Source organism: Onychostoma macrolepis, chromosome 06 (assembly GCF_012432095.1).
Source record: "Onychostoma macrolepis isolate SWU-2019 chromosome 06, ASM1243209v1, whole genome shotgun sequence".
Classification (NCBI taxonomy): domain Eukaryota; kingdom Metazoa; phylum Chordata; class Actinopteri; order Cypriniformes; family Cyprinidae; genus Onychostoma; species Onychostoma macrolepis.
In genome coordinates this window covers 19,766,865-19,783,064 of record NC_081160.1, presented here as the reverse complement: position 1 = coordinate 19,783,064, position 16,200 = coordinate 19,766,865, and the positions used below count along the sequence as shown (strand labels likewise).

At 33.8% G+C, this 16,200-nt stretch overlaps 2 protein-coding genes across 5 annotated transcripts; one reads left to right on the top strand and one right to left on the bottom strand.

Annotated features, from left to right (window-relative positions):
• Nucleotides 1-590: 590 nt before the first annotated feature.
• Nucleotides 591-11,279, bottom strand: pomgnt1 (protein O-linked mannose N-acetylglucosaminyltransferase 1 (beta 1,2-)). 2 transcript variants are annotated; one of them, XM_058780108.1, is made up of 22 exons: nucleotides 11,148-11,279; nucleotides 10,238-10,431; nucleotides 9,690-9,791; nucleotides 9,404-9,519; nucleotides 9,245-9,310; nucleotides 8,987-9,100; nucleotides 8,781-8,898; nucleotides 8,293-8,391; nucleotides 8,071-8,198; nucleotides 6,650-6,720; nucleotides 6,235-6,310; nucleotides 6,037-6,120; nucleotides 5,864-5,905; nucleotides 5,703-5,761; nucleotides 4,812-4,884; nucleotides 4,474-4,602; nucleotides 3,336-3,461; nucleotides 3,075-3,139; nucleotides 2,944-2,988; nucleotides 2,701-2,836; nucleotides 2,241-2,350; nucleotides 591-2,021 (listed from the first exon to the last, which is right to left on the bottom strand). In XM_058780108.1, the coding sequence occupies exons 2-22, from the start codon at nucleotides 10,401-10,403 to the stop codon at nucleotides 1,940-1,942; spliced, it is 2,007 nt and encodes a 668-aa protein (XP_058636091.1). In that variant the 5' UTR covers nucleotides 10,404-10,431; nucleotides 11,148-11,279; the 3' UTR covers nucleotides 591-1,939. The 2 variants fall into 2 exon arrangements, with proteins under 2 accessions (XP_058636091.1, XP_058636092.1); XM_058780109.1 differs by lacking the exon at nucleotides 11,148-11,279 and having other exon boundaries at nucleotides 10,228-10,357.
• An 871-nt stretch (nucleotides 11,280-12,150) lies between these two features.
• On the top strand, nucleotides 12,151-15,878 carry LOC131542750 (uncharacterized). 3 transcript variants are annotated; one of them, XR_009271778.1, is made up of 7 exons: nucleotides 12,151-12,218; nucleotides 12,415-12,774; nucleotides 12,864-12,893; nucleotides 12,973-13,060; nucleotides 13,561-13,805; nucleotides 14,946-14,999; nucleotides 15,796-15,878. XR_009271778.1 is itself a non-coding variant. In XM_058779704.1 (5 exons), the coding sequence occupies exons 1-5, from the start codon at nucleotides 12,188-12,190 to the stop codon at nucleotides 13,715-13,717; spliced, it is 666 nt and encodes a 221-aa protein (XP_058635687.1). In that variant the 5' UTR covers nucleotides 12,151-12,187; the 3' UTR covers nucleotides 13,718-14,581. The 3 variants fall into 3 exon arrangements, 1 of the variants encoding a protein (XP_058635687.1); XR_009271777.1 differs by lacking the exon at nucleotides 15,796-15,878 and having other exon boundaries at nucleotides 14,946-15,508; XM_058779704.1 differs by lacking the exons at nucleotides 14,946-14,999; nucleotides 15,796-15,878 and having other exon boundaries at nucleotides 13,561-14,581.
• The last annotated feature ends 322 nt before the right edge of the window (nucleotides 15,879-16,200 follow it).

Here is a 16,200-nt window from a genome sequence, read left to right as displayed (position 1 = left end):
CATTGAAAAATATAGAATCTCCAACAATGCATAGTACAATTATAAGTATAACCAATTCAACTTTTAAAAAGTGAACACACCAAGAACACATTGCTTACATGTTTGGAAAGTAGGAAAGAGACTTAAATTAAAACATTACTTACTGATGTATCTAATTTCTAAAAAAACAAACACAAAAACAATTAAAATTATATTCCTCACCCCTCCTCTGCCTTCCAATAACTACTTGTTTTTATTGGTGAACATACAGCTCTTAAAGCGTCTGGAATTGCAAATAAATCTTGGCAAATTAAACATGATTACTCCCAGTTTCTGTCATAATTATGGTAAATATACTGAATTTAACTTACATGGGGCCTTATATAGCCATTTTATGGAAACATTACATCTATAATTATTAGATATCATTCCAATTGAATTCAAAATAAATTAATTAATTTATCCGTTCAAAAAAAGACTGTACTGTGCATACTGAAAATATTAATAAACAAATAACCTATATAAAACTGTCTGATTGTAAACATATTAAACAAATGTAAAAAATTGAGACAACCATGGAAACAAAAAAAATGGACAGAGGGAAAACAAAGTAAGAAAACAATTTTATTTTATATAAGAAAAACAATCATTTTTAACTACTGAGATATACAAAACTTTTGAAGAATCCGGTTAACATTTCAGACACAGTCTCTGCAAACTTGAGTACAAAAAAAAATATGCTGAGATGAGAAACATTTCTATTATGATATTGCACGTTCCAGATACTATGAAAATGTTTAGTGGCACCACAAATAAAACTTCAGTAGCGATATCAGTACCGATCACTGAAACCCACAACAATCTACTCTGAAATCTCCTCCATGAAATGATTTGGACATTATTGCATGAAAAATCGATTTTTCAATATTCACATACAGTAACTCACGTTAAAACAGAGCAGATCTACGATGCAGCTGAGATTGCATTGATTTTAAGTGTTAATCCTCCATTCTACTCTTATAAGGCTCTTTAGTGGCTGTGTGAACACATAGATCTCACCTAAGCAGCATCACCTGTCGTTCTCTGGGAAAGAAGATTCTTAAAGCTGTTGCTGGAGGGCCATCATAGCACAACATTTATTAAAAAAACAACAAAAAACCCCCAAAAACAATCACATCATATGTTTAAAACTACTTTTTCGACTGTGCAGTCCAATATAGGTCATTATATGTAGTTAAGGTTTACTGCTTGTGCCACTAAAGAACCAATAAAAATACTAAAAAATATGATAGTATTTTGTTCTAAAAATATATATGTCTGTACATAGTTGAATTTGTAAACAAATTTAAGCCTTTTGTTTCTTAATGCATTTTTTGTTGTGTAAAAGTGAATCCATTAAGTAAAAAAAACCAAGTTATCTTAATATTGACAAAATAAATAGACATAAGTTAAAACGCATGTGCAGGACGGCCCAAAGCACTCAGTAGTGTTAAAAAAGTATCTTATGTCTGCCATATCCTCTTAATCCCTTTTTCGCAGTGTCCTGGTTTGACGTTATCTGCTGTCACAATTCAGTAACTCAAACCAGCACTGGCTTTTAATATAGTACCAGTAATACTTTCAAACATCTATCAATTCTTTTCTAATGTCAAACCTTCCAGCATAAACACACATGAAATTTCATGACCTCAGGAAAAGTTCTCACTGTAAAATACATACCAACAAAACGAGAAGGTCACATCACACACCGTTTTTAGAAATCCACACATATCATTCTAGTTTAAAAAGCCTGCAGTTCCTAGAGGCTACCAGCACAGGATGGTTCAGTCAGGTTCATCCTATAGTTCATCCCCTTTGTCTTGCAAAGGCCCGAAGAGTAACACAAGGCCCATTATCAGCCTGACATAGGCCTTGTCTGTTAGTGGTTAGGAAAGGCCCTTTGGGTGGGATTAGGACTGTTCTAAATCTGTTCCACAGGAGGTCCCTCCTCTTTAGGTGCTGGCTCCAAGTGAATAGGAGTGACGTTATTGGGCTTCTTAACACTGGGGGGAAAAATGTCACATAGAAAAAATAAAAAATAAAAAAAATGGTAAAATTGAAATGGAATAAAACTAAATATTATATATATGAGATTATAAACAAAAAATAATGCCTTACAAACAACAAATAAGCTCAAAAACAAAAAGTCATATAATAAGCCACAAACTAAATCCAACTGAGAATCTATGATCATGTTTGTGAAAAATGTAATATATACTCACGAGTATGGTGAGATTGGAACAGCTACTACTAGTACATGGTTCTTCTTTCTGAAGAGCCTCCAGAGTCCTTTGTGATAACCTCGTACATCCAGGTCCCATACGTGCAGGCACTGTAAGCAGTAAACAAGATAAGGCCATAACCTATACTACAGTTTTAATATCCTCACGTCAGATTTTCTTTCTTTCTTTCTTTCTATATATTTCCTCTCTCAGTTTTTATAAGCCATTTATCTACCCTTGCAGGCTCTTCAAACAATAGCCAGACATTTGCACCTTTAGTTCACATAAAAACAGGCAATAAAACTCACCACTTTGCTAAGATTCATTGTAACCCATTGTAACAAAACATGCAGGGTAACTGCTGGCTAACCTGCTCTGAAATGCAGCTATTTGTTATGCGAGATACCCAACTGAAATCTCATATAGATTCAAATTGCGGATCTTCAAAAATTCAACATACTTTTGCCAGTTCTGTCCAGGTGTTTGTATCGGTCTCTTGCTCCATTTTAATGAACATTACAAAGGTCTTTCCCTCTGTGTCTGGGATAAATGAGTCCTCACATGGGTTTTTACTGTGGTCCAGAACCTCGGCCTCACTGCAGACACACAAATGATTACTGCAGTTGTTGTAATAATAATAATGAAATTATTTTAAGGTGTTACATTAACTATGCAATAGAGTATGATCTTCAAATAAAATTACCGCAGTAGGTTTTGGATTTCAATCTCATATGCATCTTTCTTCAAGCTGTAAACATAGAGAGAATATCAAAGACATCTGAAAAATTATAAAAAATTAGGCTAATATGAAGGCTATAATGGAACTACACATACCCATCTACATTTTTCATCTGGACATTCGGAATTGTGTTGAACTTGTGCTTTTTAAAGTAAACTTCCTATAGAGAAACATGCACAAAATTTGGTATAAAATATAAATTGAAAATAAGGAAATGTTAGAAAAAGATTCAGTTTGCCATGGAAAAATATACTAAATTACAAGTAATAGTTCATATAAGCATACAGATAAACCACAGACGTTAACCTAACATAAATATAGACGTAATAAGACATAAATATAAATGTCTCACTTACATGGAAGTAACCATTCATGTTTAAGCCAATAATGCCAAAGTGATAAGAGCGGGAGACATCAGGAATGACACACTCTCTCCCCTTCCTCTGTTCCGGCATCCGCATCCACATGTCCCAATCCCATAGCTAAGGGATAGCAACAGTATGAATGGATGTGCCCATTGCCCATTAGATCATGTGACTCATCAGACTGTTAAAATCAATGTTGAAAACACACCTTTGCTCTGATGCATACAGATACCCTTAACTGTTGGGACATTCAGTGATGGACATTGTTGTGTATTGTGTCTGTTTGATTAATTTTTAGATATGCAAAGCACTTTGGTCAACTGGTGTTGTTTTTAAATGTGCTATATAAATAAATGTTGATTGATTGATGAAAAAGGGGGAAGACAGGTTCAATATAGGTAACTGATACACTACCATTCAAAGGTTTAGGGTCAGTAAGGTTTGTTTGGAAGCATTTAACTGAACTAAAGTGACATTTATAATGTTAGAACAGATTTTGATTTCAAATGCAGTTTTTTGGGGACAAAAAGTATAGATTCCAACTGTTTTCAACATTGATAATAATAAGAAATGTTTCTTGAGCACCAAAACAGCATATTAGAATGATTTCTGAAGGATCATGTGATACTAAAGCTATCATCACAGGAATAAATTACATTTTAAAATATATTAAAATAGAAAAGTTATTTTAAATTTTGATATTTCACAATATTACTTTTCTCTTTCTTTTTTTCATTTTACTATTTTATGTTTTTTTTTTTTTTACCTTTACTTTTTTAACTCCTAGTTTCAAAATTAAGGCATTACATGCACTTATTTAAATATCATTTCTGGTACTTACTATATACACTACACACACTCTTGAAATTCAACAGACTTGACTCTTCAAAGGTCAGCAATGTTATTCAAATGAGAGAACAAAATACTAAAATCCATAGTGAGAACAGCACTTCCCAATGGAGAGAGGAGGATTAATCACTTTGAGAAGCTTTCGTGCAAGCAAATGGAGCGGAAAATTGTGCCAAATTAGACATTGCTTTTGAGAGGTTTTGCATGTTAGCTGTAAATACATAAACATCACCTATTTAGACATAAATTATAGGCTAAATGCAGGAATTAGCTGCCTCACCTTCTCAGGAGTTGGCCATTTGGGCTCCAGTTCATCCTTGTAAAGGCTTTTTTTAAGCACCCAGCCAAGGCCAGGCATACTTTCCACTCTGTACAACAGAGATGGGTCCTCTGCTGTGTGCTCATAGCCCTGCAAAACAGCACAGCAGCAAGGTCAAGTGCACTGCTTGAAGGCCTTTAAAGACTTTTACAGTAATTTAATCTGAGGGTACAACAACCATTGTTTAGCAGAAGAAAAATATACCAGAAGAGCATTTGGCAGCATTTAGCCCCAAGACAAAAACAGCTAATTTTCAAGTAATGAAAACTGAAAAGAAACTTTTTTTCTCCATCACTCACTTGGTCATTCCAGGCAGAGATACAGTACAGACTGTCATCCTCGAGCAACAAATGGATGGTCTGACTGAGAAAGCTAAGAGACAAATGTTGGAGAAGAAATAAATCACACATTTAAAAGACTTTTAGAGACAATGAGTCAAACACTGCAACTTAATCCTTTCTATTAAGATCAGTTGAGCTCATTAATTCTGCACTCACACATTTCTAATCTTGCCTGGCTGTTACAAATGATATGGGAGTCTGCTACCACCTAGTGGACATGCTTGTAATTCAGTAAAATTAATTATAATAAAATTATTAATTTACATAGCTAATATTATACACACACAATTTATTTTATATATATATATATATATATATATATATATATATATATATATATATATATATATATATATATATATATATATATCTCGATAGAAAACTAATATAATCACTAATACTCTCTATTCTAATTCTATTCTTAAAAAACGTGACCCTTTTAGACTTGCACTTTATTAATTTACTAACTGCTTGTTTTCTTTAAAAAAAACAAAAAAACAACTAACAATAGCTTCTCTATTCTTTTTGTATTTTATCTATTCGTTTCCTTTTTATTATACAATTAACAAAAAGCAAAAAAAAAAGCTTGCTCTATTCTTTTTTCTATTCGATCTGTTTTCTTTTTCTTTTTATTTATTATATAATTTAAAAACAAAATCCTTGATACATGTACTGCGTTAGGCTAACTGAGACTTGTTATAGCACTTGCATATCATTGCTCTTTTGTTGATTTTGATTGCTTCGATTGTCCTCTTTTGTAAGTCCCTTTGGATAAAAGCGCCTGCTAAATGACTAAACGTAAATGTAAATATTACTATATTATATTACATTACATTATAACATCCATACCTGAAAAAATCTATGGAAATATCCAGGTCTTCCTCCAAGACAATGGCAAAATCTGCATCCTAAAACATTTTTATTTTTTTTCCCAAAGTCAAACAAAGTCAAAACTGTTTTACAATGTAACTGTATAAGGTGTAAGGCAGGTGATTTCATAATTTACTCACTGGATGCAGATTGAAGGTTGCAGTCAAGCTGGCTTTGTAATGCTGAGACAAAATGAACATCAATGTATTAGTGCCATCTTATGGTCATTCACAAACCACTGCAAACATCTATCACTGGCCATTCCTTTTCATGTTAATTGTTCATTTTCAAACAAAAGTCCCAAACATATCACCTGTGACACTCTAGCATTCTTAATACTGATAGGTGTATGCTGAACTCCTTTAAGACCGAAAAGATCCACCACATCCATGGGTTCCTAACCAGAAAGCTTTTTGTTAATTTTGTAAATATGTGTAAATCCTCTCAAAAAGCTGAGAAGAAAAAAAATGCATTTAAGAGGAGGGGAACAAATATGAAAAGGAGACAATACCTCATAGTAGCCATCGATAAAAACAGTAATCATCTGTGGATTGACACCATGGGAGGAAAGAAGAGAGCGCAGCATTCTAGAGAAACAAACATGGCTTCAGTCAGGTATTCAAGGTATGCTTTATTCTTATACAGGATTTCTAGCTTTCTCCACTGAAGCCAAATCAAAACAACAGACAAAAAAAATTGTATGTGAAATATGTGCGTCTTTACTGTCACTTCTGGTCAATTTAATGTATCCTTGATGAATAAAAGTATTTATTTCCAATAACAATTCTTGGTTGGCTACAAAATGTATGAAACAAAAATGTAAAAATATACGTGCCACAGATTTAACTAATCCATTCAACTGCAGATATATGATGTGGTTTGGTAATGTAGTAAAATACAAAAAAAAAAAAAGCAAGTTTACTAACCTATAGAGATAGTTTGGTCTATTTCCAGCTATAACTGCTACAGGGACGTTGTAGACATTGTTGTTAGGCAGCTAAACAGGACATGGAAAGGTTTAGTCAACACAGATTTAACACAAACACTCTATTCTACTATCTAAATGCTTTTAAGAATCAAGTTATCCCAGGATGAGGGGTATAACAAGCACTAACAACTGTAAGTCTTACACTTCTGCATAAAAACAAAAATTTGTAGAGAAAAACGTGTATAGTCTGTCCCGGCATCATGCATTTTGATTGTGATGTTCCTGATACCATAAATTAACACATATCATGGTACCAAAAAATGTATGACAGTAAAATAAGTTTTTGAAAGTTGACAAAAAAAAATGCTAATATTTAGCACAGTTCGGTAGAAAGTTAATGTCTTGACGCATTAGATTATTAATTTTTTTTAAAGCACGTGTGATGCATTTTTCTGGATTCTTAAGTTCAAAAGAAAAAAATTTATTTGAAATATAATTTTTTTCTAACAATGTAACAGTCTTGACTGTCACTTTTAAACAATTTAAAGGGACAGTTACATTTACATTTAATCATTTAGCAGACGCTGTTATCCAAAGCGACTTACAAATGAGGACAATGGAAGCAATCAAAATCAACAAAAGAGCAATGATATGCAAGTGCTATAACAAGTCTCAGTTCGCTTAACGCAGCACACGTAGCAAGTTTTTTTTTTTTTTTTTTAATTATATAATAAATAAAAAGAAAACAGATAGAATAGAAAAATAATACAGCAAGCTAGTGTAAGAGGCCTTTTTTGCTTTTGTTAATTGTATAATAAATAAAAAGAAAACAAATACATAGAATACAAAAAGATTAGAAAAGCTAGTGTTAGTTTTTTTTTTTTTTTAAGAATAGAATATAATACAATAGTTGACCCAAAAATTAAAATTCTGTCATTAATTACTCTCCCTCATGATGTTCCAAACCCGTAAGACCTTTCTGACCCTCCACAGACCGCAACTCAACTACCACGAGCGTCGAAGACTGACACAGAAGAGAACAAATATTTGTTTTCTTTGTGCACAAAGTATTCTTGTAGCTTCATAACATTACGGATGAACCACTGATGTCACATGTACTATTTTAACAATGTCCTTACAACTATTCTGGGCCTTGAATGTGGTAGTTCCATTGCTGTGTATGGAGGGTCAGGAAGCTCTCGGATTTCATCAAAAATATCTTCATTTTGTGTTCCAAAGATGAACAAAGGTTTTACGGGTTTGGAAAGACATGAAGGCGAGTTCATTTTTGGGTGAACTATCCCATCATTGCTTGATAAAAGTGTATAAAAAAAGAATGAAAAAAACCCCCTCAAATTTGACTACAATTTTTTATGTTAGTATATAAAAGGTTTTTTAGTCACAGGATGTGTGTCTTACTGGGTCAGGATTAAACTCTATGGGTGCTGGATCCTTGCAACTACAAATGCTTCCATATCCCTCCACTTTACTGCAGAAGAGTTTCCTCCGGCGGTTCAGCTCTGTGTCTGCCCAATGGCACTCTGCCTCTGAAATGAGTCACAACGTCAACAGACAGCTTCAATACAATCCATAACTACAACAAATGAACTCTACACTCATAATAATAAAGGTCAGACATACCTTCAGAAGCTGTCAGCTGGACCTCAGTCTTCAGCAGCACAGGATCGCCCCATGTGGATAGAGCAGGAGACTTGGAGTGCTTCTCCCCATACACTTGACCTGAGAAAATAAATAGTACATTTATATCACATCACATCACAGTGGAAAAAAGAGGCGTTTCCTATTTTAATATATTATAAAATGTCATTTATTACAGTATATTTGAATGATTTCTGAAGGATCTTGTGACACTGAGGACTGGAGTAATGGCTACTGAAAATTCAGTGTTGCCATCACAGGAATACATTAAAAAATACATTTTAAAATATATTCAAACAAAACAGTTATCTTAAATTGTTATAATATTTCACAATATTATAGTTTTTACTGTATTTTTGATCAAATAAATATAGTCTTTGTGAGCATAAGCACTTCTTTCAAAATAATCTTAATTATACTTTTGAACACTAGTAATACATGATTAAAAAGTTAAAAGGCATTGTCCTTACCTCCCTTCTTTACAACCAGAGTCCACATATCCCTCCAGCCAAGTGTGACAGCTACCTGACTCCCCAACCCTTTCAGAAGATTCTTTGCTGCATCCTTCAAGTGGAAAGTCCCCTCATCCTGAAGAGGCCAATATGAAGTGCACTTACAGACAAAGAAAACACAAATCTAAAACCATGAAAGTGGATGGCAGAGGCACTTCTTTAACCTTAATAGTGAAGATGAGGATTCTGCCACGTGTGACCATGTTAAGGAAGAGAATCATGGCTTCATCCTCATGGGGAGAATAAGTATCGAACACTCTTTTGGCCATGACATGACCCTGAAGGAAGACGATACAGCAAAATGTTATCATACAACCTTATAAATAATCTAAATCATGTTTGAGTGATGGATTGAAGAGCTTAAAAAGACAGCAATGATAAAAGAAGAAAGTTTTTCATGAGAAGCGCATGCGTGTTCTTACAGTTGCCTGATTTAGAACTATAACATGTATGCCTCGGCCCTGCTCCCTCATCTCATCTTCTAGAACCTGCAAAAATACACCAAATATTGTTGACAGTGTTATCTGGTAATGGTGTGGAAAATTTGTCTTGTCATATAAAACAGGCTAAGAATAACTTACAGTGGTGCCATCCACTGCTACATAAACCTTAGATCGACTAGAGTAGACCTCGATATCCAAAACCTTCCTCCCACTCGCTGGTCTGCGTGGGGTTTCCATGTTAGGCAGGGCATCATCTGAGACCATGTTCAATGAGAGCAAAAATAAATTAGTAATTCAAAACTGACAGTGTGCAAACATTAAAAAAAGCACAATGATTTTGTTGTCTTTACAATTCCATTCAAATAATAATACTTTAAATCTCTAACACAAAGGCATAATAAAACAAATTCCACAAAGGCATTACCATACTCTTGAGCTGCATCATCCTCACTGGCAACTCTCCTTGTGTCAAGAATGAGTTTGATATTCACAATCACTGTGATCAGTAGAAAAGGACAGCACTGGCCTGCAAACACACACACACACACACACACACACACACACACACACACACACACACACACAATCTTAATGGGGACATATTAGAGAATTCTATTGCATTTAAATATAGCTAATTACACATACTGCAACTTCACCCAACATTTCTAGCAGCATTACAGCTTGTGTGCAAGTTGAACTGAAAAATTAACACAAATTTCAAGCTGCATGAACACCACAAAAATAAATTCCACTGAATATCTGATGCTTCACCAGAAGCAAGAACATCTGACCTTTCGTGCAAAAATCACAGGGTCAGTGTCACAAATTAGCTTTGATTAGTGAACTAGGCTAGAAACATTTCTTACAAGCAAACTTTAGGTTGTTTAATAGAGCTTACCATCACAAGGAAAGAAAACTAAAACCCCCATTGTAAGTGTTCAAAGATAATCTTATTAAGTGACATGTGCTGACCTGGAAGATTCGTCGCACTGCTCTTTTGTTGGTGAGTCTGTATTTCCAGGTGAGGTAGAGGCTGCGCTGCTGGCGGGGGATGAAGGGTTTGGCTCTTGGGTTGGGTGTCCAGGTGTCCATGCCTGCAGTCCTGCCCGCTGCTCCTGATCACAACACCTGCCTGCATCCGACAACGCCTGCGATCACATCTTCATCTACACAGCACAGCAGTAATAAAAGACATATATAACACATTTCAAATCTTCTTGCAAAGTTAAAATATGATGCAGGTGGCACAACTTTAAAATAGGTGGTCCCACTTTATATTAGGTGGTGTCAACTATTATGTACTTGCATTTAATCATTTGATACAATGCACTTATTGTGTACATACATGCTTTTACACTGTACTTATATTTTTTTAAAATACCTATATGTACTTACATCTGTAATTAATTTCTGTAATTAATTTATGTAATTACTCTGTTGACCCATCCTTTACACCTTAACCCACCCTTAAACCTACCCATACCACCAAACCTGTCCCTAACCTTACTCGTATCCAACCTCAATAGCAGCAAGTGTTTTGTAATACAATATGAACACAATAAGTACATTCTACTTATTTTTTTGAAGTACATAGTAGTTAAGGCCACCTAATATAAAGTGTAACCAAACAGGTTACAATGCTTTATGAACAATTACAAAAACAACACTAAACTGCACTTTAATTGTAGTAACATTTCATGCATGTGCACGAGCTAATGATACTAATAACTCATTATTAATAGTGACTACTACAAACAGATGGTGAGGTAACGTTAGCTATCTGAGCACAACAGCTGAAATTCCTTCTAAAGACAATTTCTTTTGACACTAACATTTCTGTTGACTGTAAAGCTGCACAGAATAAATGCTAGTGACTGTTTACCTCAGCAACATTTTATGTTGCACGGAGACGACGACCCGCCACGCCAGAAAATATAACTGTAATTTAGTTTAGGTCGGGTCTAGTAGCGTTTGGCCATATGCAGGTAATGAGCATTGTGAAGCCAGATTGCAGGATAACGCACACGTTCATTTTTCAAAATAAAAGCCCCTTATTTTTTTTATTTTTTTTATGGGCAAATAGTTCATGAAATTGTTTTCCTGGGACTCCTATTATTATTTAAAATAATAATGATTAAATATTAAAAAAAAAAAAAAAAAAGTAAAGTATTGAACATATTAAAATTAATATTAATAAAACATTTAAAATATTTGTGAATTTCATATTATGAAATTATGAGCATTAGCTCAAAGCAGTGTCATTTGGCTGAAAATAGCCATTTAAAGAACATATCCACCATAAAACTACATGAAAGCCTGCAGGCCTACCAAACTTTTAGATGTAAACATGAAACACAATGCACTTTTGAAAACTATTTAACTTTAAGATGATTTAATTATTTATTAGCTTTGTAAAATGTCAAATGATTTGCTAAGAAAGAAAAAAATGAACTAATAGTGTTTCAAAACACTGGCTAGAGGGGGTTGATTTGCTCATATAGATTTGCGCTGTTGAAATTAAATAACAAAAAAAAAAATACAAATAATTTAGTGGTCCTTTGACTTTATGTAACAAAAGTGGCAATGGGCTGTGAGAGTTTGTCACAAATATCTAAGGTCAGCAGGACATTTTCTTTTCTTTCAACTCTTTAGGTAGGCTATTAAACAGATTAGGATTCAGCAGATAAGAATGCATTTCTTTTTCTATCACTATAGACATATTTCACTGGTAATTTGGGCAAAGAGGAAATGCCCAATTCTCAGTTTACAAACTGTGTGTGAACAAATTTATCAGATCATCTCTAGCAAGCGGAAAAGGCGGAGTAAAGAAAGGCCTTTAATTGTTCTTTTGGATATTTCACTGTTATTATGTCTGTCTAGCACACTTATTCTCTAGAAAAAGACCAAGCGCTAAAGGAAAACATGGGACTTCTGTCAGCTTCTGGTTATTTAGGTGAGTTTTTTTACATAAAACTTATTAACATTAATCAGTTGACTGTTTAAGAATCAGCTCTAAAACACAATCCACTGGTCTATTTTATCAATGTTTATCCTAATTCCTAAGCTTGGTTTAACTGATAAACTCCACAATGCACTCAGAGAGAAAAAGATTTAGGATTTTAACGTTGTTGCATTATGTAAATTTTCAGTGCTGTTTTCCTCCCTGTTCACGCATGGAGCATTTAAAGATACGGATCAGTATGAATCAGTCAAAGATTTTCACTCAGACGCTGCTCTAGAGGTCCAGCCTGACGGCAGACAACACTTCAGGGGGGGAAATTTCACCCTTCGCTGCTCAGTTAAAGGTATTAATTCAACAAGCTGGATACTGAGGAGGCTTCAAGGAGCTAAAACGAGATCTGGATGTTTACAGTTAAATGGCACAGAATCTAGAGACGGGCCTGAAGAATGTCATTTCATTGACATTGACTATAAGAACAGTGGATTGTACTGGTGTGAGAGTCCTGCTGAAAACAAGACAAGCAACACCATCAATATCACCGTGAGCTGTAAGAACATCATTGTCAATAATGTAGATCCAAATCACACTGATTTAAATATAATAGTTTTCATTGTTAACATGTGACTAACTCCACAGATGACTCAAAAGATGAAAACACATTTACAGGTATGAGATACAGATATAATATCTGTTATTGAATTTGGCATTCTATGCTATAGCCGTCCTTATGAACTTTGTTATCCAGGATCTTTGGTCTGGGTGTCAGGGCTTTGTATCGTCTTGATTCTTCTGGTGCTTCTTCCTGTGCTCTGGCTGTTGTTTCCAGGTTTCAGGTAGAGTATACAATTCATAACTATTTTACGTTTTGGCAAATTGGTGGCAAATTTGTATGATTGTACATTTTCGTACAGTCTGATTACGCTCCACTGAGGTTTAGGTTTGGGGGTGAATCTTCTTGCTAATAATTATTATTTTTTTTTTTTCTAAAAATCATATGTTTTTGTACCATTCAAATTGTACAAATTCATAAAAAATCACCAATTTATAAAACTATTTTGTTTTTCCTATGGAGATTGGGTTGAGTATACATGTATATGCTATATGTAACTGTGATACACACTTAAAGGAATAGTTTACCCAAAAATGAGAAAAAAAAAATTACACTCATGTCATTTTGAACCTTGAGGGTTAGTAAATAATGACAAATTTAGATTTTTTATTTTTTTATTTAGCAGTTTCTATTAATCGTTTTGTGATATTAATTTAATCGACTACTTCCGATTTATATTGCTCTCTGTATCAAATATCTGCATTGTTTACTCATTCTTTTCAGGGAGAAATTGCATGTGTGTCCAAATAGGGCATTCAAGAGGGAAAGAGTCAAACAGGAAATGCCTAAAACCAAGCAGGACGTGACTGAAATCCAGTGGGATCTTCCCTGGATGGAGATGGACAATTTGTTGGACAAGCACCAAACTCCTGGCAGCTGAACTGTCTACATTTCAAATGTGGATGTTATCAGATACACATATTCTGAAGACAGAAAACAGACACTGTGCTTTATGAAATGAGTCACAGGTAATATGACAGATGAATAAAGAGGCCCATCTTGCTATTTACAGCATATGGAAGAGTTTTCACTCTGAATAATATGTTACCAGCTTTAAATAAGACGTCATAGGTCTTTAAAGAATCATTATATCACCTGTTTTTAATTACAAAATGACATTGATTTGTTATTTCTGTGTGACTCATTCACATATACAGTAAAAACGTGTCCTTCTGCAAAGGATGCAAGGCAAGCTGGCAACAAACCTTTTTTTTTTTTTTTTTTTTTGTGGTATTATGGTTACTGTATAGTGCAATGTTGACATATAATATATTTATTTCTTAAAAAAAGATAAATAAATAAATAGCAGTGATGAATCATTCAAAACTGACTGTTAACATTGTGACATTTGATAAACTGTTTAATGTCACGTCAGTGTTACCATCATAAAAATGTGCACTTACGTGTTTTGATTGTATTCTTTACATACTAATTATTCTAGGTATAATATGATTTATTATGATATTTAACATTAAAATTATACACTTTGAAAGCAATACACTTTCATGAATGTGTAAGCATGTTTTTTTTTTTAAACTATCATGTGAAGTCAATGCATTTTAAAATGTTCAGATTTCCAGGACATTTTAGTGTACTTTATTGTGAAATGTGTTAAAATTATATATAAATGAATGCATTTAAAAAAAATTATTCCCTCTGATTTCAATTTAAAGTCAGATTCATGTCTGTTTTATTAGTTTTGTAAACTGCTTGAACGTATACATACACAAATTATACAGTTTACTTTTAAATGATATTTTGTTAAACTTAAAACAACAAAAAATGACAGCAATTCATTCTGCTCCATAAATAGTCCATACGATTCATGCACTGTATTTGTTATTTAAAGCTTGCATTTAAGTCAAAAGATTAAGATGCATCACATTTCAATAAATCACAAGGGGAACCAGTGATGCTTGCTATCAATGTCATGAAATCTGTCATCATGAAATTGTGAGGCGCCATGTTTGAATTTAATCATTCCAATATGGCATAGTACATTATGTAGTAAGATTAGTATCCAAATTGAGATTCACCCAGCATGGGCGGCTATTTAGAATAATTTATTCCCTCTTCCCCCACCTCTAACCTTCTGTCTTCTCACTCAGACATGCCTTCTGCTTTTCTGGAGATCTGGCTTAACAGCAGTCAACACTTCAGGGGTGAGCAGCTTTCGCTTCGCCGCTCAGTAAATGATGCTAACTCAACAGGCTAGATGCTGAGGAGGCTCCATCGAGATCAGCTAACAATAGCATATTTATAAATTAGCATCAACCTAAATTAATAAATGCTGTGAAACATGTTCATTATGATACCTAATGCATGAAAGGTATCAGTTTACACCAAAAATATACATTTCTGTCATCATTTGCTCCTCCTCATGTCATTCCAAAACTGTAGGAATTCCTTGTGTGGAACAAAAAAGAAGATATTTAAAAGAATATTGGTTCCCATCAAATATGGACAAAAAAGTACTATGAAAGTCAATGGGACACTAAACTGTTTGATTACCAACAGTTTGGAATGACACGAAGGGGGTAAAAGATGCAAAAAGTTCATTTTTGGGTGAACTATTCTTTTAAATAATGAATTAATTAATCTTGAATGAATGAATGAATTTAACCTTTTTGTAAAATGGTAACAGTATATCAATATTTTATATATTTTTACAAAATATCCACCATGGTACTTAGAATGGAATCTTTATACACTGCTAATTAAATTAAATTTATTTTTTTACAATATGACACTAGAGTTTATCTTTGTAAGGACCTGTCATCACTAAAGCAGGATCTCAGGCATGTTTTACACATTGTCACCATCACAGACACTGTTCTCCAGAGCAGCTCCTGTCCGAGGGCAAATGAAGTGAAAATGTTGTCTCATGTAATACTGAGTCCCTGGAGCTGTCACCTTAAAGATTGCATGTCCTGGTTTTGTCTGGCTTGTCACAAACAGGCTTTCTAGTGGACATGCTCCAGGCATTGATGGACCTGACTTCTATATTATACTTGGCCATTTTACTGCGTAGTGGAAAGCAAGCAAAAGTGAGTACCTGGAGTACCAAAAGAACCTGGATTTGGATCCAAAAGAAAGAAAGAAGGATTAAAAAGAAAACTCCAAACAAATAACTAAATAAATAAATGGGTAAGATTTTATTTTAAGGTGTCCTTTTTACACGTTACATTTACTTACTATTATAATAACAATAATTTATGTATAATTACATGCAAGTAACACTAAATCAAACCCTAATCCTAACCCCAACCATACAGTAAGTACACGTAGTTAATTAATATTACTTAGTACTTAAATGTATAATTACATTGTAACAAGGACTCCTTAAAATGAAGTGTTACAAAT